At 33.4% G+C, this 25239-nt stretch overlaps 1 protein-coding gene across 18 annotated transcripts in view; it reads right to left on the reverse strand.

Moving 5' to 3' along the window:
- Positions 1-25239, reverse strand: part of ADGRL2 (adhesion G protein-coupled receptor L2) — a 456641-nt gene that overhangs the window by 48790 nt on the left and 382612 nt on the right. For all 18 annotated transcript variants that reach the window (XM_064493400.1, XM_064493401.1, XM_031465462.2 and 15 more), the window contains one exon: positions 5003-5112. In XM_064493400.1, the coding sequence (XP_064349470.1) occupies positions 5003-5112 (110 nt within the window). The remainder of the gene's footprint in view (positions 1-5002; positions 5113-25239) is intronic.

Genomic DNA, 25239 nt, shown 5'->3' on the forward strand with positions numbered 1-25239 from the left:
GGATCAATCATTTTAGCAGATTAAGGAGGCAAAGCAAATATGTTGGCATGTTGCTCCACTTAGTGTACCTGAATAAATAATGAAATTCTTCACTAATGCATGGTATACATACTCTTGCCTTCCAAAGTCACTCAGCATTCTTACCAAGTTTTACTTTACATCGGTATGCTACAGACATAAATGCATGCATAGGTACATCATCCCATTTATCTAATGTGAACTCATTATTAAACTAACTAAAATTAGATATGCATAACAAAAGGAAATCTATTTATAAAAATGGATATTCAATTTTGGAGCTCAGGTCTGATTTAATGAGTATTGATATGGTTACATTTTCTAAAGATATTTATGTAAGAAGACATACTTAATTAAACATCTCAGTACATTTCAATTTTTTCTACTAAATTTTCTTTTTCTATAAAAACCCCCATCTTAACTATAAACAAAATTAGCCTCCTTTTCAGGAATACAGAAACGTCCCCCTCTATCTTAGTACTTATTTTGAAAAGTGGGGTAAGGTAGTGCCTCTCTTCCCCACTAATAACTAGTAAATTTACTTATTTATGTCTATATATAAGTTACATTATAAAATTGTTATTAAATGCTGTACATCACATATCTCAAACGTGTAATACTAAGTCTATTAAAAAAATAAGCAAAATACATACAAGGAAAAAGCAAGCACAGTAGGCAAGGAGAAAAAGGAAGAAAGAATTATGGTTAGCTTATTATGACATTGTCTACCATTATCAATTTACACAAAAGCAAGCTAGCATGCAACAACAATCATACCGAGCATTCAAAGCAAATACCTTGATTCCACAGACCCCATGATAGGTAAATGCTTTCATAAAACAAACCTGGTTAGTAGAGTTACAGGAGAAAAGCATCCTCCCTCCCGGAAGTTTAAAGAAATGGACGATGCAGTTAGGAAGTGTGTTATCTAAGAGTCTTGCCATTAAGTAGTACTCTAATAATTACAAACCATAAAATGCTATTTTAGATTGTATGGAGGCTTTGAAGTATGTTGCCTGAATTTCATAAAGTGACCAGATTAATGTCTGTGGTTCTCCCTCTTTCCTTATTAAAATGCATCAGGGTGTGCTAATACTGTATCTCCAAACTGACTGCTCAAAGATACTGTAGTTGCACATTTCATTAAGATGCTTTAGCTTGATTAATTTTTTAAATTACAATTATTCATCAAGATTAAATAGTGACCTCCTGAAATACCTTAGGGAGAAACATATTGAACAAATAGTTTTGCCACAGAAATAACACATAGCTTTTCACATTAAGGCACCATCTCCCCCATCCAGCTTGGTCTATTTAACCACTATCAGGAAACATACTTGCTCTATTAATGCATAAATCTGACTACATCCAGTAAAAAGAAGAAATTCAGTGTCACTGATGGAGACCAATTCTTTTTTATAAACCACTAGTCCTAAAATTTCTCCTCAGTGAAGAGCAGTATTATACCTGCTTAGAATCAATAAAAGAAGGCCATGGTGGGAAAATGGGGATAAAGAAATCGTTAGTGTCATGCCTGCGCAGACCGTCTTTACATACAGCTATATTTTTTTTTTTTTAAGGAAAGGATGATTTCACTGAAATAAACCAATTAAATGCAAAAAATGGAAATAATATATTTTTAAATGTTACATATTTAAAACAGAACTTAAAACAAGTTCAATAAAGGATGTAGAGGTATATTCTGCTCTCCATTAATTGCAAATGACTTTATTATTAGATAAGGTAAAAGTAACAGAGTAGTTACTGAGCAAACTAAACAGGGAAGTCTTCATTTGTGCTTTAACTGATATCATTTATATTAAAAAAAGATTATAAGTTGTATATAATTTGTAAGTCTAATGAAAACTGAGAAGTATCACCCAAATGTAAAAGTTAAAAAAAAAATTAAATAAAACCTTTGATGACTGATGAACTGCATAAAATATGGATATTTAAAACAAGTCCTCACATTATGATTTTTATGAAAACCCAACAATAGGCAAAATTCTCTCAACACAGAAAAATGCAAAAATACAATAAAATTAATGAAATTAGCATTCTTCATCACAAATACACACTACAACTTAAGAGACTGCATGAATTACTTCATAACAGCAGGTTTACAAACATAGATACATGACCCAGTAACATCAGTGGAAGGCATGGTTATGCAAGACAAAACACTGACCCAAACGAACTAAAGCCTACATACTCTGTATCTGAAGTGACACACTATTTCATTTGGAATAATCTTAAGTTTATTCATAAAAAATGATTTTATCAACATTAATATTTATTTTATCTCATCAAGTAAAACTTACAGTTAAGATTATGGTATGAGTTTAATAATTTAATAATAATTTGAAACAAAAAAATCAAAACCAAATTGTGCCTGTAGAATACGGAAATTCCAATCTGATTATTCTCCTTTATCCTACAAGATCCTTATGACTTCTTTTAAACACACATTCATTCAATTACCAACACTTCTGTTAACCATAAAGGATGCTCTACATAGATACATTTTTGACACAAACATTAGGGCAAATATAAATATCAAATATAATACATGTGCCTTCTATAAATATACAAAGTAAAACAACAGCATTTATAACAAACTCTGTTGAGTAAATTGATTATACAATGTTCAGAGATCATGGAAAATTCCTGTTTTTTTTTTTTTTTTTTCCTTCAAGTAAGAAGAAACAGTTTGGGATGGATAAGTACTCAGAGAGTTTGCCCTGGATAGAAACTGGCATAAAGCCAGGAGGTAAGAGACACATAATAAATGTGATCAGAAGATGACAATTTTCATCAGCTAAGTAAGTGTAAAAAGGGTATGCAAATATCACAAAGTACAAAAACACTGTTAAAACAAGGGGAAAGTGAAAGCTAGAAGCTTAAAATAAACATAAATAAATAAATATAATAAAAAGTAAAATAAAAACTATTTATAAAGAAAATAAAATGTTTAAGAAATGGGTATAATCAAGTATAAACAAAAGAAGGGGGAAAAGGGAAAGAGATTAAGGAGATACACAGTCCTATAGAAGATCAGAACAATCTAAAACGATCCTCCGCATTAATTTTAATATTAGTGAAAATCATGCAATTTATAGTGTGTCACTACTGTACGGTATATAGGAATTATAATTACTTCTGTTTTTTAGCAAAAAGTAGTTAAAAAAAGAGCCATTGATTTATTTCTGCCTCTTGCAAACATCTAGAAAGGTAATAGCAAATTAATTACTGGAGTGTTTGTTTAAGGACAGAAACTAAAAAGTACAAATACTTCTCTGAGTATAGCTATTTGCAAGTATGGTGCACAATGTACAATACTTCTGGAGAACTGAAAAAGTAAAATTTTGAAAGTTAGATGTCCCAGAAGATATCCACATTTTCCTTTCTTAAACAGCACAAGAAATAACTTAAAAGTCTGAAAATAATATTTTCTTAACACTGTGCTTGGTCTACAGACTAGGTGGCAGGAACTGGCTCCAGAAAGACAATTCTTGGCAGCTCTGACTGATTCCACTGTTTGGGAATGGATGCTGTATTCCTTTTTAATTTGAGGACAGAAACCATGCTAAATTCAAGTGAAAGTGACTTTATGGAACAAAATTTTGGTTAGCTCAAAAGATAAAATGTTCCTCTAGTGGCAGGGGAGGAATGATTATGTAATCTACTGACACTACACACAGGAGAAATGATACAAAGATCAGTGCACTCAGTAGGCTTCCCATCCTACAAATGGTATAGAAAATACTGAAAACATAAAAAGCATCCATTTCACAGTAACACAGGAACACAGAGCAGGAATAAAAAGAAAAAATAACCCGTGTTTGGCCTTTAACTGATACCCTACAAAAAGCCAATTTATCAAGACTGAGGGCAGAGAAATGAGATAGCGCCTTCACAGGATGTGTGAGAGTGTGTGACTACCATGTGGGACACAGCAGAGCCGTCTTAGATTAACCCTCTGGTCTTAGAAATACTGATAGTCTGAACATATGACTCTATCAGAACTCATGACCTGGTTTTTGAGGTTCTGGGAAAAGCAATTTCATTATTTAGTTTGAGTCCAGTTTTGTTTTGTTTTGTTTTGCTTTTAGGTGGTTAAGTCCTCCTAAAGCAAATCAATAAAATTGCTGCTCTAAAGACTTAATTCAAACACCTATGAATTAAGGTGATACGAAACAATCTTTTCAAATTTAAAAGGAACGATATCAAACAAATTAGCTTATGAAAATTAGGTAATATACTGAAACTTTTTTCCTATTGAAAATGCAATTTATAAGTATGAATTCCGAGATTACGAGGAAGACCACAGAATTACAGCATTAGCTGAAGCCAACTTAATGAAATTTCCAGTTGAGTTTCAAATAGACCTCCATAAGATCTTACTAAAAACGGATGTTGCAAAATTAAAAATAAAAGTATGTCCAAGGTTTTGTTATGTGTATTTTATTCAGTGTTAAGATGTCATCTCTGAACCTGGTAAAGAAGTGCTCTCTTAGGAACAAGGGAACAAAAAGGAAAGCACTTGCCTCAGTTACTGTGATGGAGGCTTTCACCAGGCACCGAAGTTACCACGGCAGCAGGTAGCCATTCAAGTAGCTCACGATTAAAACCAAAGTCAACTCCTTCTTTAGAAAACTGTGAGCCAAACCAATTTGTCAGCAACTGGTATTGGGCAAAAGCACAGATTTCTATCTGCCCTCCGGAATAGCTAATTCAAGTTTGTTTTCTGGAAAAACACTAGCCTTAAAAGCCAAACACTTAAGAACACAGACAGACACTTGGCCAGCATCGCACTATGGCTGCCTTCCACACTTCATGAAGCTAATTGGAGGCCCAAGTCTGTCAGTGCTCTGCATGCATAATAGTTCTGTAGGCCATAAACATATGCTTCTCTCACGTGTGTAGTCTCTCAGCACCAGCGAGGAATGCTGCAGAAAGTGGAAAGTCCAAACTTCATACTTACTGTAAGGGACACATTCATATTGGACCTCAAGATATTTGTATGTTCCAGGACACGGATCAGGAAATACATCTGACCCAGTAACTACTATACACTGTGTTCGATTGTTGCACCTGGAAAACAAAACAAATCAAACTTGTGTAACTTAATACTTTATTTGCTTATGTTTACTAAAGAAATATAATAGAGAATTGACTCGTATTTTCTTCAAGCAACTCGTACCATAAATAATAAACTTCAACTGATATTGGGTTGCTCTAAAGAATTACAGAAGTCCTATTTCTTTATGTTGTAATATTTCTGTATCATGAGTCACTGCATTTTAATTTGAAATAAAAAGAAATTAGCCTAACAGTTCTCTACTATTCTAGTATACATTCTAATTGGAATTTTTGACATATTCAACATGTACTAAAAAAAATAAAAGTTACCTGGAAGCTCGCTATAAAGAATTAAAATTGCAATTAAAAAATGGTACTATGACTGAACAAAAAACACAAGAGTCATAAAATGAACAGCTTGGAAGTAAGTGTTGACAACATATTAAAACAGGAAGAGCCAGAGACTTAAGCTTATCCTCTAAATCCAGCTTTGTGTTAAGTCTTCTATTACAGGCACTTTTATACTCTTGGATATCACATACGAAGCTAACAGATCGCACCTTCCATGCTATCACCTGCATCAACGGAAGAATGCATTTTAAGCATTCAGCATCGTGCCTGGCACATACTGAATGTCTAAGCCTTGTGTTACTCTTATATTTTCATAGATCAATATGCTTATGCTACCAATATGACAATGACTATGAATTCAGTTCTTCTAAATTAGTACTCCCTAAAAAACATTAAAAAGAATGTCACTAACATGATGCCTAGAATGACCTATTTATGCCTATTAAAATGTTTTCTTATTTTTTGTGTCATTAATTCATTGAGATTATTAGAATTAAGCTGGAATTTTAGGCAAGATGTTATTTATTTAAGTTCTATTTATTTGTCCAAATGTTCTTTTTATAAGCTTTGTAAAGGCAACAACAATTTCCTTTATAATTTGACTTCATTACAACCAATGGAATGTAATGTTCACAGGGGGTTTATTATATTTTCTGATAGTATATAAATTAGGAAGACAAAGCAAGCAGAACAGGAGCATTATAAAAAAATTTACTTAATAATTTGAATACCAGACATTCTGCAGTGCATTAAATAACTAGTCCATAAAACGGCAAAGAAAGAATGAAAAAGTAGCCCGGTTTTTAGCAGAACTAATTAAAGGACAGTAGGAGAACTGAGTTATGGATGGGCAGGTATGTGAGTCATGCACCTTGGAGCCACTTCAGCTCAAATCAGGCTAATTCTTCCTCAAATAGCAGCAAAGATCTTAAAACTTCTACAGGATCAAACATGTAAATTTTATAGGTTAAGGTATTATTATAAAATGAACAGCAAATGGAAGCCTTAATGGAACAGTAAATAAATTATAACTAAAATTGTACAAATTAAACTAATGATTAACTTTTATCAAGATAAATCTATAATACTGTATGACAATTTAAAAAAGTGCCATATAAAATAATTTTCAAAGGCGTGGGTAATGTAAACATTTTTATGCAACATCGTGTTTTTTACTCTTCTTATTCTGTATTTCTCTTAAATTGGTTCAATCATTTCAAGAAATTCGCCAGTGGTTCTCCATTTAGTGTAAATAAATTATTTTAACATGAATCACAGAACAAATTTCATATCCTAAAATTTTAAACAGCAGGTGGATTTAAGATTTCTCAATAGATCAATGTCTAATGTTTCAACTAATGTTTCATTTTCTACTTTCTTAAATTTTATAGCAACAGGATTTCACTGCTCGTTTTTTAAGTTTCTTGATCTCAGGATCCTCAACCACTAACCTGGTCTCCATTACCAATTAAACTCCTTTTATTTCCTTGCTTGAAAGTACCCATACCTACAAAGACCCTCCCTTTACCTCACCCTGACGCCATTCAGAAACAAAGAAATCTAAACTCCTGTGAGTTAGATATCCCTTTTATACATTACTTCCATATATATTTTATAGTCAACAAAGCTATTATGTTGTAAATGGTTTTAATATATACTCAAAATACATTCATGATAGAAATCTCATGGAATAATTCAAATTGTGAGTAAACTTCTCATATACCTAATTTTCCTCCCCTTCCCCCTGAAGCCTCTACCACACTGCCAAGCCAGGAACAGGTGAGAGAGAAAAGGGACTGAATTCAAGGTTGAAATGGACCAACAGCATGAAGGACTTTGGACTAAAGAGAAGAAGGAAGTTGCTCAAAAGATTTGGGAATTTGTATCATTTTCTAAAACTAAAGAATACATCTAATTTTCCTTTTTTTCCCTCCACTAAAAGACTGGATAAATTGACCTTGTTACCAAATGCAAATTCATGTGCCAGAGGCACAGTGCAACCAAACAAGCAGAAACACGGAGCAGAGGAAGGTAACTGCAGGGCCAAAGAAGAATGGGTGGCTCCTGCTCAAAAACCCTGAGCTCCCCTATGGTTTTCAGGGAGAAGTTTTTACAGGCAAAATCTGAGGTCAGGGTTGCAGGGTGTGTGACTTTCTTCTGACTGGTTGGTGGTGAGGTAACAGGGTGACGTTCCAGGAATCTTTGCAGGGCCTGAAGTTACCATCCTCCACCTGGGTGGGGGCCACAGTTCCAGCAGGAGAACTCAGGTATTGTTACGAGTATCCCTTGAGGAGGAACCAGGACCCTGCCCCAAGGCTGCACTGTTGTTTCTTGACTGCTCCTCCTTTGTTTCTGCATTCCCTCCTTTCCCAGATTAGCAACTGTTTGAAACTGCCCTTTGGAACTCAGGGAAGGTCAAGGAGGCTGAATGAAGCCTATTTCCTACAAACAAGAATCAGGAACAGGGAAGGATTTGTACCAGGGAGGGACCCACAGGGTCCTACTCCACTTCAATATGACTTTAGCATGAGATTTAAAATATCTTTTATTTTATATTTTTCAATGTCACAGTATGTTTGCAGGAAGTATACAGGGACAAGAAGTCTTGCTTCCATTATATTTTGTTTAAAAGAAGACAAACACCACAAAATGAAAAATAATCGCTCATACTTACTTTTTCTGAACAACTTTGCATTAGTCACCTGACCACAATTACCAGTTCAAATTAATGTCAAAAGCAATTACCATAATTTTTATCAACCACGTAATTTTTATTTCTTTTAATAATCACATTGTACAAAGCATTCTCTCTAAGACAGCAAAAAGTGTTAATTTTAGGGCTATATTCCTAAGTAAAACTGAAGGTAAGGAGACTAAATGGAGTGCCCGCAAATTATATAGATTTCTAGAATTCATGGCCTCTCAAGATGTCAAAAATGTTCACTTTATATATCAGCAGTGTAAGAAATTAATCTTGAGGGAAAAAGGTAGTTGACTTCTAAAATAGTAAGGGGCCAGCAAGAAGAGCGACACAAAGGTATAAGAGTATCAGATTTGCATACTAGTATCTTGATTCATGGGAAAGAAAACCAAAGCTTTTAGAGAACCAAATAATGGAAATAGAAATACAGACTACACACATTCTTTTATGAATGAAGCAAGCAGCCTTAACTTTCCAACCAAATACAGTTTAGTGTGGAGTCACAAGGGAAAAGGAAATACTCAGTGTGAGTTGTTACTAAACTACTGAGAAAAATCTGAAAATTCCTTAACCAATACATTGTTGGTAAGACTGTAAAACTGTAAACTATCGTTTAAGAAGACACTGAAAGAGAAAGCAAATAGCCCCAGAACCAAAGTGAATTCCCACCAGCTGCTCTGATTCAAGTTTTCATTCTAAAGAAAATGAAAAGTCAAAATTAAGCCAAGAAAGGAAAGGCATTCAGTTGTTTGCATTCTCAAGCCCTGAGCATAATTCCTGGCAGGAGTTTCTCTCTTTCTCCAGAGGAAAAAAAAATTATCAGTAAGAGTATAATTATAGTAACAAAGTATCAGTATATTTTACTAACACCATGTAGCTTCATTGTGTTAAAATCTTAAACTTTTCTTAAATATGAAACATAAAAATTCAGTATGAATAAGAACAAGGCAGGAAAAAAAACCCCAGGATTTTTAAAAATAGGTGGACCTTTAATTACGACTAGAAGGAAATGCAATTACTGGTCATCATTAAAAAAATCTCAACTTTTAAATGTTTATCCTATTTTATTTGATATTTGTACATATGCACCGATGAGTTAGGAAAGTTAAAGCAATGGTTCTCCAAATGTGGTCCTCAGACCAGCAGCCTCAGCACCAACCGGGACCTTCACTAGAAACGTCTTTAGAAATTCATTCTCAGCTCCACCCGAGACCAACAGACTCCGATGCTCTGGAGGCGAGTCCTCAGCTATCTGTTTTAACCAGCTCTGCTGACGATTCTGACCTCTGAGGACCACTGGGCTAGAGACAGATTTAGGTACTTTAGTAAAGAATAACTTATGTATGGAAACATGTGCTTTTGCTCCACGGATCTTAATATAACACAAGTGAAATAGGAACTATGGTTTATGCGATAAGTACATTATACAGTTTAAAATGTTAACGTGTCTTCTCTTGCTAATTTTAATCGTAAGAATCAAGGGTTTTAGTTACTCTAATTTTGAGGCAGCAGACTAGTTATTCACAGATTCTTAACCTGAGGGGTCTAAATAAGTACAATTTCTAAGCACGTTCTGAATACATCACATGTAAGCCCACTTTCAATGACAGAAGGAAAGTATCATCTTTTCCTAGCTGATAAAAAAGTTTAAAACTAAATCTGGAAGTACAGTTTTTAGCAATCTGTAAAAATATGTTCCCTAGAAGGAAGACGTCATTAAAAGTAACAATAACCAAAACAAGATCCACTGTAATCATTGCAACTTTTTCTATTCAACCTTTGACTTATGTATTCAAATATATTTCTAATAAAGTGGCTCAACTATAGGGAGACTGTATACTATATGATCGTTTTTAGAAAGAACTGAAGATGCATAAAGGCAGCCCTTGCAAAAAATTAATTTCTAAGCGATTCCTGGGATTTACCACCACCTCGTAAGTAAATGTAAAACTACAAATGTACTCGGTCTCAAATTCGAAGCATTTAATAATTTTTAATATTCTAACTACATTTCCAAAAATTTCCAGAAGTTGGCATGTATAGATAAAAGGCTAATCATTGTTTCACATCACTGATTTAAAAGCACTAACAAAAAATATTACTTGTGTATTACTTCTATACACTATTTCAGGTTGCAACTTTATCATATTATTTATTCCTCTAATTTTCTAAAATATACATAGAATACACTCATCCTGAGAATTCCATATGTAGCAAAAATAAATCCAAAAATAAATGCTTTGTAACATTATCAAGTTGAAATATCAGAATAAAGGTATTATTTCTGACATTAATATTCATAAAATGTACATTTTAATCATAAAACCCATCAACCAAAAAATCCTAAGTCCTGCTTTACAGGCCATAAAGCTGCTTTAAATGGAGAAAAAAACCCCGAATTTAAAAAATTATATGAAAACTCATTCCTGTAAGTCTTTCTACTCTAAATGGGAAAAAAATTCTATCCAAAAGTAAAGACAAATGTACATCTCAAAAGCTGAAGAAAATAAAATAAAAATTTGAGATTAATAGTTTATTAATTTACTTCCCATGAATAAGAGAATACCAATATATTTGCTTATTAGCAAAACTTAAGAGTATAATATTTAAAGTCAGTGATGTCCAGGTTTATGCACAGAATGTAAGAGAAAATACTTTAAAGAATATCTATGAATCTCTTAACTATCACAATTAGCAGATGGTGAGAAATTAAAAATATTAAAAGTCTATTTTCTCTTCCAGATGTAATCAAAGTTCTAAGGTTTTGATATTAAATCTTAAGACATCCACAATATACTTTTGAAATTAAGATAAATGTTCCCCAGAAAAATGTGAAATTGATAAAAATACATTTTATAAGTGCGTATTATTACTAATTTACATACTAATATATGGAAATTATTTAGAAATTATCATGCACAGATTGACAATAGTATTTTGAAAAAACTACCTTTTAAATTTTGGGGACCGTAGTGCTTCATCAGTAATGAAATATCAGTAATGCGGGTAAACTATTAATATGCTGCTTTTCCTTAATCTTTTAAAGCTGAAAGAAGGCACAATGCACACCTTACTTATAATCTGAGAATGAACTGTATAAAAATCACCAATACAGCATATTGTTCGACTCTGTTCAAAAGCAAAATTATTTGCTAATTGGAGAGATTAGTGTTTAAAAGCAGAGGTTTTAGAATAAAAAAGATTGGGGTTTTAGTTCTAGCCCTGCTGCCTGCTTAGCTGTGAGTCCATAAGCAACGTATTAAATCTTTCAACCTTAGCCTTCTTATCTGTAAACCATAATACCTTCTTTAGAAGTTTGTCATTAAGGTTAAATAGGATAATGCAGGCAAACTCTTTGCACAGTCCCTCAACGAATATGCATTACCAACAACAAAAACATCAATATTAACAGTAAGTACTCCCTTACATAAGATGGACATAGATTTGGAAACCTTAAAGGGGCAGAACATCTTTTATTCTTCCAAAGGAGTCCCTACACTTCCCATATCATTTCCTGGGTACAGCTTTAAAAACAGGCTGAACTATTCATGCAGATTTGTTTCCTTTCCAACTCTAATCTTGAATTGTACAATGCCCAAAAAATTGCTTTTACTCTTCTTTTGATTATCTTATGCTCATTACTACACTTTACCAAATGCAAAGTATGGAGATGAGATTCCATGTGTAATCTATTGTGAGAGGTGTTTTAATCAGTAGTCTTGTTCTGCTGATTAAGCAGGGGCTTCTGTTTTGGCAAGATAACATTAGTTTCTCCAGTCATGCTCCAAAAACCATTGGGAATCTTCTCAGCAGATCATTAGATATGCTACGATAAAGCTTTGGTACATTCTCTTTTCTTCCTTAAATTACTTCTTCACTGTCCAATCATCCCTCGTCTCGATGGCACTGCATTATTATTGTATCTCCCCTGAAACTTGCACTGGAGCTATGTCTCCAGGCCATAGGATGCCATTTTCAATTGAAGCTTCTGCTTGAAAATATAAATTAAGAAAATTTCATTATCTCCTGCCAGGGGCCATTATTCACCACAGTTCTAAGGAAGATTAAAAATGCAAAATCTACCGACTTGAACATATACCCCAGCATTCAACAGAAAAGCTCAGAAAATCATGACAGAAACGAAAAATGAATGTTTGCTAAAATTTGGAGTCATCCTCTAGAATTAGTCTAATTCTTTATTGCGAATGTATGTTCAGTGAAGACTACTTCAACAATTTCTGTCTCTCAGTAGCATCTGTTATTATTTAAATTCAATTATAAAATACTAGCAACAACAGGTCTGTTTCTTTCCTGAGTTACCTTCTGTCTTAGTTAAAACTGCTCACTTTTTTGAGATGAAATAAATGCTTTCAAGGTACTAAGGTAATATGTAATGGTATTCCTTTCCAAAGTGCCAAATATCAGCAGAATATTCACAAAAGTACTCTGGAAGAGTTTAAACCATATCCATATGGGGAACTATGCCTTCTAACTGAATAGAACATCTACATTTGATGTATAAACCCATTCTCTAATTAATGGAATAGAAATAATGTTCACTCTTGAGCCTCAATTACCAAAAAAAAAAAAAAAAAAAAAGATCACATGTCAGTAAGTAAATTTTATTCTCTTCCAGTACACAAATTTTTAAAATTTAGACATGTTATCATAAAGGGCAAAAAATAAAAAGAAAAGAAAGAAAATAAATTTTTACTGGAGGTGATTATATGCCTGGCACATAATAGGTATTCAGTAATTGTTGTTGAATGAATGAAATAATGATGAATGGTTAACCTGACCATTTCAGCTTGTAAATCAACCTAGTCAGTAGAAAATAAATACCAGACATCCAATTTTGCTTCAATCAGCTATACCTGATTCTGAGAGAATTCTGTCAATTTGGACACAGTTTTGTATCATGAAAGCCAATGATGCAACACCAGGGAGACAGATCTATTTAAGGGATGGGGGAAAGTACCCTTTAGTTTCCAAATCACTTCATACACTAACAATTCCAAATGACCAAGGAATGCAGTGCTCCAGGCACTAAAACCCCTGTCTTTTTGAGAATTTCGATATATTTTTATACACTTGGCAGATTACCTTAAAATATGAACAGTTAAGTTCCTAAGTAAATTTGCTCTAGCAAAGTAATCAAATAAACTGAGGGGATAAACAGAAGTTATGCTCCAAGATACCACCTCACCAATGAGAGGGAAACTGAGTTGAATGTTAAACCAGGCTTTTTTTTTTTTAAATTGTACAATGAAATGCTCTTTTATCGTCTAAACTTCCATTTGTAGAGCTAAGGAAAGTGGGTCCTGCTTTCTTTAAATATTTATTAATGATGATTTGTAAGCCTAACTAATTGCTAGGTAAACATAACATTAGGAAGCTAAATGATGTGTAATTAATATGGGTAGAAAAGAGGTGTTCTATAGTAATGTTCCCATTTGTCACATAACTGTGTTCTCATAATTTATTTAACAATTTGTGTACTGTGGAAGATTTATATCCATCATGCAGTATTTAATTCTTTAGGCATGTTAGGATATTATACTCTAAACATTACAATAGTGTGTTTTTAAAAAATCATTTAAGTTGAATTTAAAGTTAAGTTACTACCAGAATCTCTAGGAAAACATGCTTCAATATTGATACATGCATAGATACATAATTTGGAAAAAATAAATAATACAATTTTTATTCCATTTGGTTTCCTATATAGCAGTATTTTCAAAAATTTGAAATATAATCCTAATTTGTAAAAAACTGCTACTGTGTCTTTGCAACTGTATTTTAAAAAAGTATAGAAAAAGTCAACTTATTATTTAAACAACTATAAACAAAAATAAAAAATATCTTTTTGTCCTATCAATACATAAACATAAACCTACCTGAATGAAAAAGTATAGAGTATGTAACAAACAGAAAACTTATAAAAAAAAAAACAGGTAACCTACAGCAAATCAGCAAAAGCTTGAAGTAAAATCCTGTGTACGCTCATGTCCAGAAGGTTGTTTTCTATTTTTCAGTAAGTTGAAAACAGGAATAACATGAAAGTGATACCTTCCACAATCACTTTGTGTTTGAGTAAGATATTGTGTCAGGAATTAAAACCACAAAGTATGCAGACTTTAATATTTACAGTTAAATTTGCATCTTAGAAACTCAAAAAATTCCTCCAAAATTTCACATTAATTACTGAAATTAGAATTTTGAAATGGCAGTGTTGATTTTCCAAAAACAACTTTCTAGTTTGTACAGACCTTTGAAATTCTTTGCAGTTTTTACTGGACCTTGGGGTCAGTTTAATGCAAATTAGGCTTGACTCACTCAGAGCCTTATTAATCCAGTACAAAATCTCTTGTTTGCAGAAATGCACATTCAACATAAATGTGCTTGCTTTTATTAGCAAAATAAGAAATATTTATTTGCAAAGCATGCCACTGAGACTAAGTTTCATTCAGGGTCATCAGGTCTAACTACTTAATGAAAGGAACAAGATAATTTAAGTGGGGATAAAAACTATAAATGTTGAAATACTTTAAAAATATCACTTCTGTGTCCAAATTTTCAAGACCTCTGCTTTTAATAATTCAAAAAAATATTATGACCTGTATCAACTAGGGGCAATTATTTATAAAAATGTTAACCTACTACAGTTTGCACTTGGAGAAACTATCACATTTTTAACAAGGGAAATGGGAAATCGCTATGGGATGCCCTAGTTAGATTAAATTAGCAAGAAACTTGTTGCCAGACCATATAAAAGACACAGCGTAGTAAGACATGACCTTGCAGAGCCTTGGAGCCAATCTGTGATGTTTTTCCTTCCTATAACCCTTGCTAATTATCTGCAAAGTTACAGACCCTTTTGTCGTAGATTATTTTTCTTCAAATTGTGAGGGGATTTTTGGTTTCTAAATATTTAATTAGTCTTGTTATGATATGAGAATTGTACATGCCAAGCATTTTGATTTTCACACTCTATTCCTTCTAATTATCCTCAGATTTAGATTGGTCATCCCAAATCTTTTCCTTTTGTAATTATTTACTTCTTAAAGATCATTCTGTGAAGAAATATTTCCACCCTTATGGCTCTTCTTTTCCACAAATGGCTTTTCTGGTCCCTTAATTACCCACTCAGAGGATTAGAGTTTGAAATAATGCAAAAGAACCTGCAACTAAAAGGAGTTTTAGAGGGCAAAATTAAGTAAACTAGATTTTTGTTGTTGCTATTTTAAAATCACCTTAAAGATAACTCCCTATGCTTTGAATGTGATTTTGACAAACAGGAAAATTATGCCATATATACTTTTTTTTTCTGCCTCCCAAGATGTTTCATGAGGCGTCATTTAGTCAGTACTATAAATCTCTGCATATAAAAGAAACAAATTTCTAGTCTAATTGACAGCTAATATAATTTCCACTTTTACAGACCTCATTTTGATTACAGCACAGCAATGAATGTTCATAGAACTTCCTACGTAATCAAAATTAAAGCACAGAAATAAAATCGTAAGACTTTTGGTGGCGTGGTTTTTTAAAACTTACCATCTACGCAAACCTTAAGACAAAGTACAACTTTTTGTTAAATTATTTAATTGAATCTGGAAAAGTTTCTCATTTTATTATAATGACTACATTCTATAAGTGCTCAGGTTTTTTATCAAGAGGCAAGAAAGTACTGCTATTTGTTACCCAAAATTGAGTTCTTTTAGTATAAAATCTTTCACAACTTTTAGTACTATTATTTCATCATCAAATTTATTTTTCAACAAAATGCACTTTTCTTATTATTACTTTTATTTTATGGTAATTTAATTTCCTCCTGTAACTTATAGAATCTTTTGGTAGTAAAATGTGTGACATACTTGATAAACAAAAGTATAGGAATGTTTGTAAATGTTTTATAAACAAATGTAAAAAGGAATGTGAGGGTACAGTATCTTAATAGTATAAATTAAATTAAAAAACTCATGTTGGGAGACAGGGAAATAGAGTTAATATTTCTCAAAATGGTCAACAAAGTGAAAACTCATCTGAAAAACAAAGTGCTATGCAATTGTTCTGCAAGAAATTAAACTTTTTCTATTGATTATCTGATTTTAATTTTGTCTCATAAAAACTATTATCTACGTTTCCCTTCCATTCTTTCTAATCTAAAGATGCACCTGAACTGAATTTTCAAAGAAATTATCATCTATGCATGCTTCTTGAATTATTTCTTCTTTATGCAAAGAACCATTTGAAAATTCTTGTCTCTGAGGTAGAACATTTTTAGAACTTAGGACATTAGGCTAATAGCCTGAGGAACTCCTATTCTCCAACACACAGTGATGCCCTTTATGCAAGCCTATGAGATGTGCACGTTTGCAGGAAGCTATCTGCTAGGCAGGAGGTACAGAAAAAGCCAACACATTAACTATGCTGACCAAACAGTATCAAATTCTTCTCTGATTACCAGAACCTGGAAGTGGTCCTTCTCTCCTTTCCCTATGACAGTTATCTGTCTATATAATTAATCTGACAATTAATCACATTCTGCTTTGTGGCATCTCTTTTATACTTTGCGTATAGTTGTTATTTAAGTCACCAAGCATTTTCCACGTTTAAAATTAAGCTGTAAACTCCTTACGATTTTGTTTATACTCTTTTCCAAACACCCCAAACAGTGCTGGGCACTTGATTGTATCAGGTCTCATACCATGAATGCCTTTAGTTGTTTCTAGGACTCTAGTCTTATCGCTCCAGTTAGATGTTGTTGGGTTTCTTTTAAATCCACTGGAATGCCTAGTCCTATTTAGGGCAAAAAGTGCTCACTCAATAAATACTTCCTAAATCGGATTTCTCATTTTTCTATATTTTACTGAGGGTTTTTTAATTGAAGGAAAAACTCAAGATGTCCTGTTGAAACACACTATCATCATTTTCCTTAACAAAAACTGCAGAAATTTTGTACAGATGTTTACCTAACTGTTCTGTAAGATAAGAGATGAAAAACAATAAAGGCAAAAAGGCTGGAAACACAGACTCTTGGGATACTCTCAGCAGCAGAGCAGGTGTGGAAGGCTAAAAACAATCCTTAATACCCATAATCTAAATATAAATAATCAAATTCATCAGAGACTTATAAAGAGGTAGATACTTTGTGGTTCACACACTCTCCGAATTAATGAAGTCTCACATGACTGATAAATATATGGCAAATTTCACTGGCTTACTTCTGATAAATCAGAGCTAATCTTTAATCATGACAAAATATTCATAATCTAATCCTTTTATCAAATTGACTATCACCGCAGGAGTCTCATGTGTTTGCACAATTAAAAACCCCATGTTAGCTGTATATAATAAGGCATTACATTTGATGCAAATCCTTTTCTGTTGAAATAAGTGCCAAGCTGACAGCAGGAAGTAGCTGATAAGAAAGCAACAAGGCATTGCTGATGGCATTCTCGATAACTGAACGCCTACTCAGAAGTCTACAGAGTATTACCAAAAGTGCCCTTTTTTTTTTAAAAACAAGCACAGATCAAGGGAAATGTCCTCTTGCTGCATCTCAGTCACAAAGGCAAGAAATTATCTAAAGTCAGATAGGTAAGTGGTAGATACATAAATAGATAGTAAGAAAGAAAGGATGGAAGATAGGAAGGAAGGGAGGAAATGATACATTCTATATCCACTTATAATTCTGGCACTAAAACCAGTGATTCATTATCTGCTGTTGTATCCTAGGCAGAGAATACCTACAATTTTGAAAGCATAATGACACAGTAAAGGTACCACAATCCAACAATATCCATGCAGAAGAAAACGAACTTGTGTATTACTGCTCTCAGCCACAAGAAGAGTAAACATCTTATTGTTCGCAGAGTTAATGTGAAGTTAGTGTTATTTTCCGTACTGACATTTTAGAGTTAAAGGCAATTTTTAAAGTATAATACTTTATAGAACTATTCCACAATTTTGAGAAATATGGAGAATACAATCTTTGAAAGATCTGGTCCTCCACAGCCTAACTACGAGAATCCACAAAAGGAAGAAAGTTGATGAGATGCTCTGTGGTACAGAAAGTTTAAAAGAGTGAGGACAGAAGTTGAATAACTCCTTTAACAGACCTCCTCAGTATTCCCTAAATAAATAGTACATTTTTCCACCTCAAGCCACTTTCCCCCTCTGTCAAGTTTTTAGAAGTTTATTTTGCTTCCTGAGAGATTTGGTATCAGTTATTTCTGTATATATCTCATCTTCACCAGATTATAATATCTTTTTGAGGGGTCAGCGTCCATTTTAAGAGTCTTTGAAGCAAGTATATAAAACTGTGCTTTATTCTACGAATTTGCCATTTGAATGGCATATTTTAAATGCCATTAGAATGTTCAGCCACTTTGAAAGCTCTACAGTCAGGGCAAGGCAAAATCTTCTGGCTTCAGTCAGGAGTGCTTCCTTTTTGTGTTCAGCTAAAAAGCACAACAGCACCACAGACGTCAGAACATTACCTTTATTAAAGAAAAAAGACTGTATGACAAAGTATTATCTCCATAAACACCAGTCTATACATTTAAAAATATACAGCCTTACCAGTTGTCATCAATACCTTCGGAGTGTTTGAGACATTAGTTTGTCCACCAAATTACTCAATAATTATTTGGTAGCACAAATCAATGAATAAAAGATAAAGAGAGAATTTTCACAAGTCAAGCGTAGTTCTGTAACCATACGATATAAACCAAATCAAAACTTTTCTGATATATGTGGTTTGTATAAGATGTTACAAGCTGAAGGCAGAAGGCTTCCATTCCATGTTATACTCCTAGCCTGAATTAGCTTCATATCAGAAGCTTGTCTGAAAAGCTCAGTTCATCGTGACCTATAAAATGTTAGACTCAAGAGCTTTAAATACCACTAACACCATGCCCAGGCCTGGGAGTACAGGGCTGTGTGCTGTGAAGCAGCAACGCTGCTCTTGTGAAAGCTAACGTGCACTCTTAGGCCACAGATATAAACAGGGTGAGCATATTAAATAATGAATGACCAGGAAAACATCTTTATAACTGCAGATTAAAGACACACGTATACCTTATTATATTATACACATGAAAATCTATTCAGCTAGTTGAAGATTTTTTTGTCTTACAAAAATTACAGCTAGATATGAGATTATCTTAGTTTAATAAACTCTATTTGAAGTTACACATTTTATAGCTGAGAGTTTTACAGTTATTCTTATTTACAAAAAGTAGTCTAATACTTTAAGCAGTACACTCACACATAACATTACATATTTTATGTTAGAAATAATGGTCAGATCATTAAGTATATTTCATATGTGATTATTATGTAAAAGAAACACTAGAAGATCTTACTATTGCTCTTATCTTTGACCCTTCAACTTTTCCATTTTAGCAACCTCATTAACGTCAAAATGCCATTAGAATGTCTGCCCACTTTTAAACCTCTACAGCCTGGACAAGGCAAAATCTTCTGGGTTCAGTCAGAAGTGCTTCCTTTTTGTGCTCAGCTAAAAAGTGTGACAGCACCACACACACAGCAGAGTATTACCTTTATTAAAGAAAAAATAGCACATGACAAAGACAAACTTTAGAATGTAAAACGCCAAGGTATGGACCTGAATTGGGCATTTTTTTTAATTTGCTTTAAGACTATTTTAGTTTTTAATTGTCAGATTCCTACAATGTACGTACATTACCAATACCACTGACAGGACTGGTTTTCTTGGTTAATATTATCACCTTCTTGAGGGTGGGTATCATGGGAAGCCCACTTTGAGACAGAGATGTCTGGGAGGTTGCAAGGCTCTTCAACTATCAGTGAAGCCCTGAGTGAAGCAGGATTGGGCAGAGTGAGACGTGCAATTCGGTTGCAAACAAAAGGCCCAGCAAATTCCTCAGGGAGGGGGGTCTGCGGCTGGGAGAGGCCTTCAGAGATGTCTCAAAATGACGCAAAGGATGAGGGGGCCAAGCCTTTGTACTCTGGCATTCAACGAGGGCCGCCTCTGGGGAGAGGGATTTAAGACCCTGTCGGCCCGTGGCAGTTCCTGGGCAGGGCTCGCTGTGAGCCCAGCAGCAGGAGCTCCCCGGGCAGCTGGGGAAGAGGGCCTGATCCTGAAAGGGGAATCTGGAGGGCATTCCTCAACATCCACTGCAACACTGTAAAGAGTTTAATTAATTGTTTTCCAAAACAGTTCTTTTAATACCACTTCTCACTGTCATGCTCTTTATTATATTTTATCTTCCTGTACACACTGACATGTCAATCCTGTTTACTAAGCGATATTCAGTGGGTTTCCTATAGAGCAATGAACCTTAACAGGCAGCTTTTAATTGGCCCACATAGGAAACCGCATGACTATTAATTCCACAGCTACAGCATAAAATAAAACCATTGCTTCTCAAACTCTAGAGCAATTAGACCTCTCGGCTATTTGGCTAACTCCGCTTCACGATACCCAATGCAGTTAATTATATTTTTTGATGTTAATAGTCTCTGTCAGTCTCAAGTATAACTTCTCTTTGATGAATATTTAAATAATATTTGAATAAAAAATAATCTTGGTTACATTTCATATTCAGTAATCATCACAGCTTAATAAAGGTCTACTTGTCATGGGTTGAAATAAATGGCAACGCACATATGAAGGTCCTAAATCAACTCACCAGGTAATATATTTGTAATGACCCTGATCTATCAGCTCTCGATCCAACATACCTGTTTACATAACATTTTTAAAAGGTATAATCTCATTCACACAATAACTGACAGTTAGCTTTCAAAAATTACTTATAAACAGTCTTTTAAATTATATACACAGAATTCTGTGACTTAACGATGAGAACATCTTAGGACTGGGTCATGAGAATGAAATTACCAAATTTTAAAATGTCTTAGGAAAATCAGCATTCATTCTCTTGCCTCCTCTTGCTGTACTGTTTTGGCAAGTTCTAAGAGTAATAAATAATAAGGAAAAAAGCTTTGATTCACTAAAAGATTTTTTGATTACGGATCTTATAGAAATCCACTGAAGTCATTACTTACTCATCATTCATGATTGCGATGAAATCATCGTAACTTAAAAATAGTATTTTTTCCCACAAAGAGGTTGCGGAAACAGGAGTGTGAGAGGAAGGTGTAAAAGTAAACCCCATTACTTGTAAGTTTAGAAGTTTGTTTCAACCTCATTTAGTTAAAAACTCCCTTAGTCTACAATAGGAAGATTTTAAACCAAACATTTATTTAACATAAACTGTGAAAATGGGTTTCTATCTCATCTTTTCTTGAATGAATAAATGTTTTGTTATCTACTTAATACTGCCCCTTAATAAGTTGATTTCTTAAATTTTTAATTTTTCACTTTCTTCTCACAAACCCTAAATCTATGTAATACAAAAGAGACAAAATGAAATGAAATAGAATAGAATAAAATAAATAGAATACAATGAAATATTCTAAATGTACACATCGATCTAAGAATGTCTGGTAGAACACTGTCAATTTCTAGAAACTAACACATGATAAATAAAAATGGTACAGGTGGATTCAAGTTTTGTGAGGTCTACAGCTTTTAAAATTTAAGGGTACCACTTTAAGAAAAAAATACAAGTACAAAATCAGGTACCAAAGTTGAGTATTAATTTAGAAAACAAAGCATAACAAAACAAAAAAACCCTAACAAACAATACAAATTTTTAAAAGCCAACAAGTGTATCACAAGCAACAAAACTCAGAAAACTGAAATAACATTTTAATAAATGAATTGCTTGGCACACCTTTATAATACTTCCCTTAATAAATTTTTTTTTACCATGTATCTTAGGATTGTCTCTTCACAACTTCATAGTGTCACTTTCTATAATTTTGCTTTTTCTCCAAAACAGCTGATTAAAATTTATTTTTTGTTATTGATGGTCTGGATGCGTGAGGCAGGCACCTACACTGTCACAGGTGCTCGTGCTGTTGAGACCCACAGCCTGCGCTGCATCCACACGGGTGTCCTGATAGATTCTATTTTACATGATAATCATTAAAAGAGGGGAGCTGCATGGTGCAGGTACAGCTGTTAAGTGCTACATGTGGTATGTTTTCTATGTACAGTATGAAATCCGTTGGAATGTACAGGTGAGAGTTTCTGTTTTGATTAGTTATCTCTAAGAACCAAATCCCCCACTCAACTGCTTTATACATTCAATGACTGACAGAATTTTCCAGTCTAGCTTCTAGTGCCATACATTTCAAACATTATTTCTCTGCCACTTGCCACGTATCTCAGGTGCCATAGGACACATTCAAGTTGTAACATGACATCTGGCCTTGCACATTTATGTGATGAGTAACAGGAGCATTTCTAATGGCCATTTCTTCATCCAGAATAGCCAGTAATAACTAAACTATACACAGGCATCTGCAAACCACGTAACAATACCCCACTAAACCCAAAATGAATTTATCACCACCTGAACCTCCACTTTACAGAGTCTCAAGATGTTCCTGGCTACTCCTAACAACCATAAATGAGGGTAAGTGTAACAGAGGTGTCAGAGAGTGAAATCAAAACCTTAAAAGATTGTGTATAAGTATCATACTTCAGCAGAGTTGACAAAAACATGACCCTGTGAGCACGTTGCTAGGGGCCCTAAGAATGCCTTGAATGAGGTTTGTGCAAGCAAAGGGATCTAACATGTAAGATTAATTAGTTTCACAGTATATCCACCTTTAGAAACAGAGTAATAGTTTCACAAATTACAGATGAATTCAGTAAGAATGACAGATCTGGAGTCTGAAAAAACGGAAAGTTGTCTTGAGACTGACAACTTACATAGAGTGAACCTTATTTCAGACATTCTCTTCAAGGTTGTGGGGTATTTTAAAACCATGTCTTTATTGGGTACATACGACATGTGAAGAAATATTGGGAGAACTGTGACATATATTAGCTCCATGATATACTTGACTGGTTTATATGAAATAAATACTAAGATTACAGAATCACTCACTTCCTTGTGTTTCTTCAAAACTAGATTTTCCCTAAAAACATCTGAGAGATATTAGCTCTAATCCTAGTTGTGAAATAGCAAATAGCACTAGAAACTGTAAATAAGTTGCTATAAGATATTTAAAGAAAATACTTTAGTAAACAGATAAGTCTTTAAAAAATCTGTAAGACAGATAAATACTAGCAAAGTGCTATCAAGTCCAATTACCCACAATAATCTTCCTTCAGTAATATACAGAGTAGAATATGAATGTTGGTGTTTTTGTTATTGCTAATATGGTCTAGGTATGCAATCTCACTATATAATATATGGGAAAATTAATAAGGCCATAATAAATGACAGCTTAAGCTATTCTTAAATAATTTGATGTCAAATCTTTTTCCTTCTTCATTTAATAAAATTAGTCTATCGAGTATATTATGAATGATATTGACTCACAATTGCTATCCTGCTTTTGATGTGGCAAAGTCAAGCTGCTGAACTGCTAGTAAGAAAATAAAATATGGATTTAGAGTAAACCAATGGGTACAGATACATTCTCTACCAGATAAAATATAGGCAGCTTTTTTCCCCCACTTAATTAGAAATATCAGTAAAGTAAAAAGAATAATAAGACTGGAAAATTCTCCACTTTACTCAAAATTATAGTTTATTATTTATGACATAACAAAATGTATAAAATAATAAATAGCATATTTTCAGAAAGTAGAATTATTCCAAAGATTCAATGAATACGTGTTTATTTCCTGGTAATAAACATGCCAATATGTAGTTGTACTGCATAGGAAAAGTAATTACAGATACTTAAGTGAACTCATGATTCATAATTTTTCACTTTTTCTATACTGGTAGAAAATATGCATTATATTACATTTCAGCAGCATTTGCCTATGAGTTTGGGTGGGCGGCAGGGAGGATACAAGAAAAAGCCACAAAAGGAAAAATAGTGGCTATGTCTTGATTTGAAACTGATTCAACATCTATTTTTATTTGTTCAAAGTATAACGCTTTTTAAAAGGATGCTTGTAAGCTGTATTTATACACTGACACTAGTAGCATGACATGAAAAAGCAGATAGACACTGAAAAGGACTCACAGGTACAAAACAAACTACTCAAGTGGATATCTGAAAGTAGCCTTACGTAAGCGGATTTAATGTACTTTCATTCAGTTATTTATCATTTGATTGTCCAGTACATTTTAGTAATGGAATGCTGAATTAAATTTGGTTTCTGTCAATTTGTTTAAACAAATTAATTACAATTTAATTACAATTAATTACAATGTAAACAAATTACTTTTTAAATAGAAACCAACATTTCAGCGTGCAGGAGAATATTCTTAGAGAGTAAGAAACTACAAGGTATATGACAATATATGTACTATGGAAATACTACGGTCCTCTCAGTTGTAACACTCATCTCTCAAGTGAGAAAGCTGGAATAAATAACTAAGGCTACAACAAGATTATTATAATATTAAAATGTATATATCAAACGGATATTCACATTCACTTTATTTATTCACGTCTCCACTGTAGTCTCAAAAATAAAAACAACTTCTAAAGATAAAAACTCCAAAATTGACAGAGTTGAAATGAGGTATTTCACTTATGAAAACTAACTTCCCTACCTCTCAGCTGCCCGGTATCTGTCCAAAAATAAAATAAAATTCAACTCTTAAGGTATTGTTTAAGCCTCGTAATTTCACTGAGTAATCCTGAGGAAATCTTGAAGATCAAGAATGTAGAGTCCTTAGGGAAAATGGTTCTAGCTTCCTTGACCAACATAATATAAGAGGTAAAACCTACATATTAACCGAAGTACCAGCAAAAACTGGCAACTCACACTTGTACGCTCAGCCTTCATTATCCAGCAGAATCATTTTACTAATTTCCATTTTGAAAAGAGAAACAGAGGACCCTGTAGGGCACAATCTTTGATGTGGCATTGTCTCTTCTACATTTGACAAGCAGGGTCATAAGGGATATTTAGATGACTTATCGTCTCAACCATTTTATCATTGATTAGTCTTTCTTGCACACTAAATGTGAATGTTTAATATGGTTCA

The sequence above is a fragment of the Camelus dromedarius genome, chromosome 14 (genome assembly GCF_036321535.1).
Source record: "Camelus dromedarius isolate mCamDro1 chromosome 14, mCamDro1.pat, whole genome shotgun sequence".
Lineage (NCBI taxonomy): Eukaryota > Metazoa > Chordata > Mammalia > Artiodactyla > Camelidae > Camelus > Camelus dromedarius.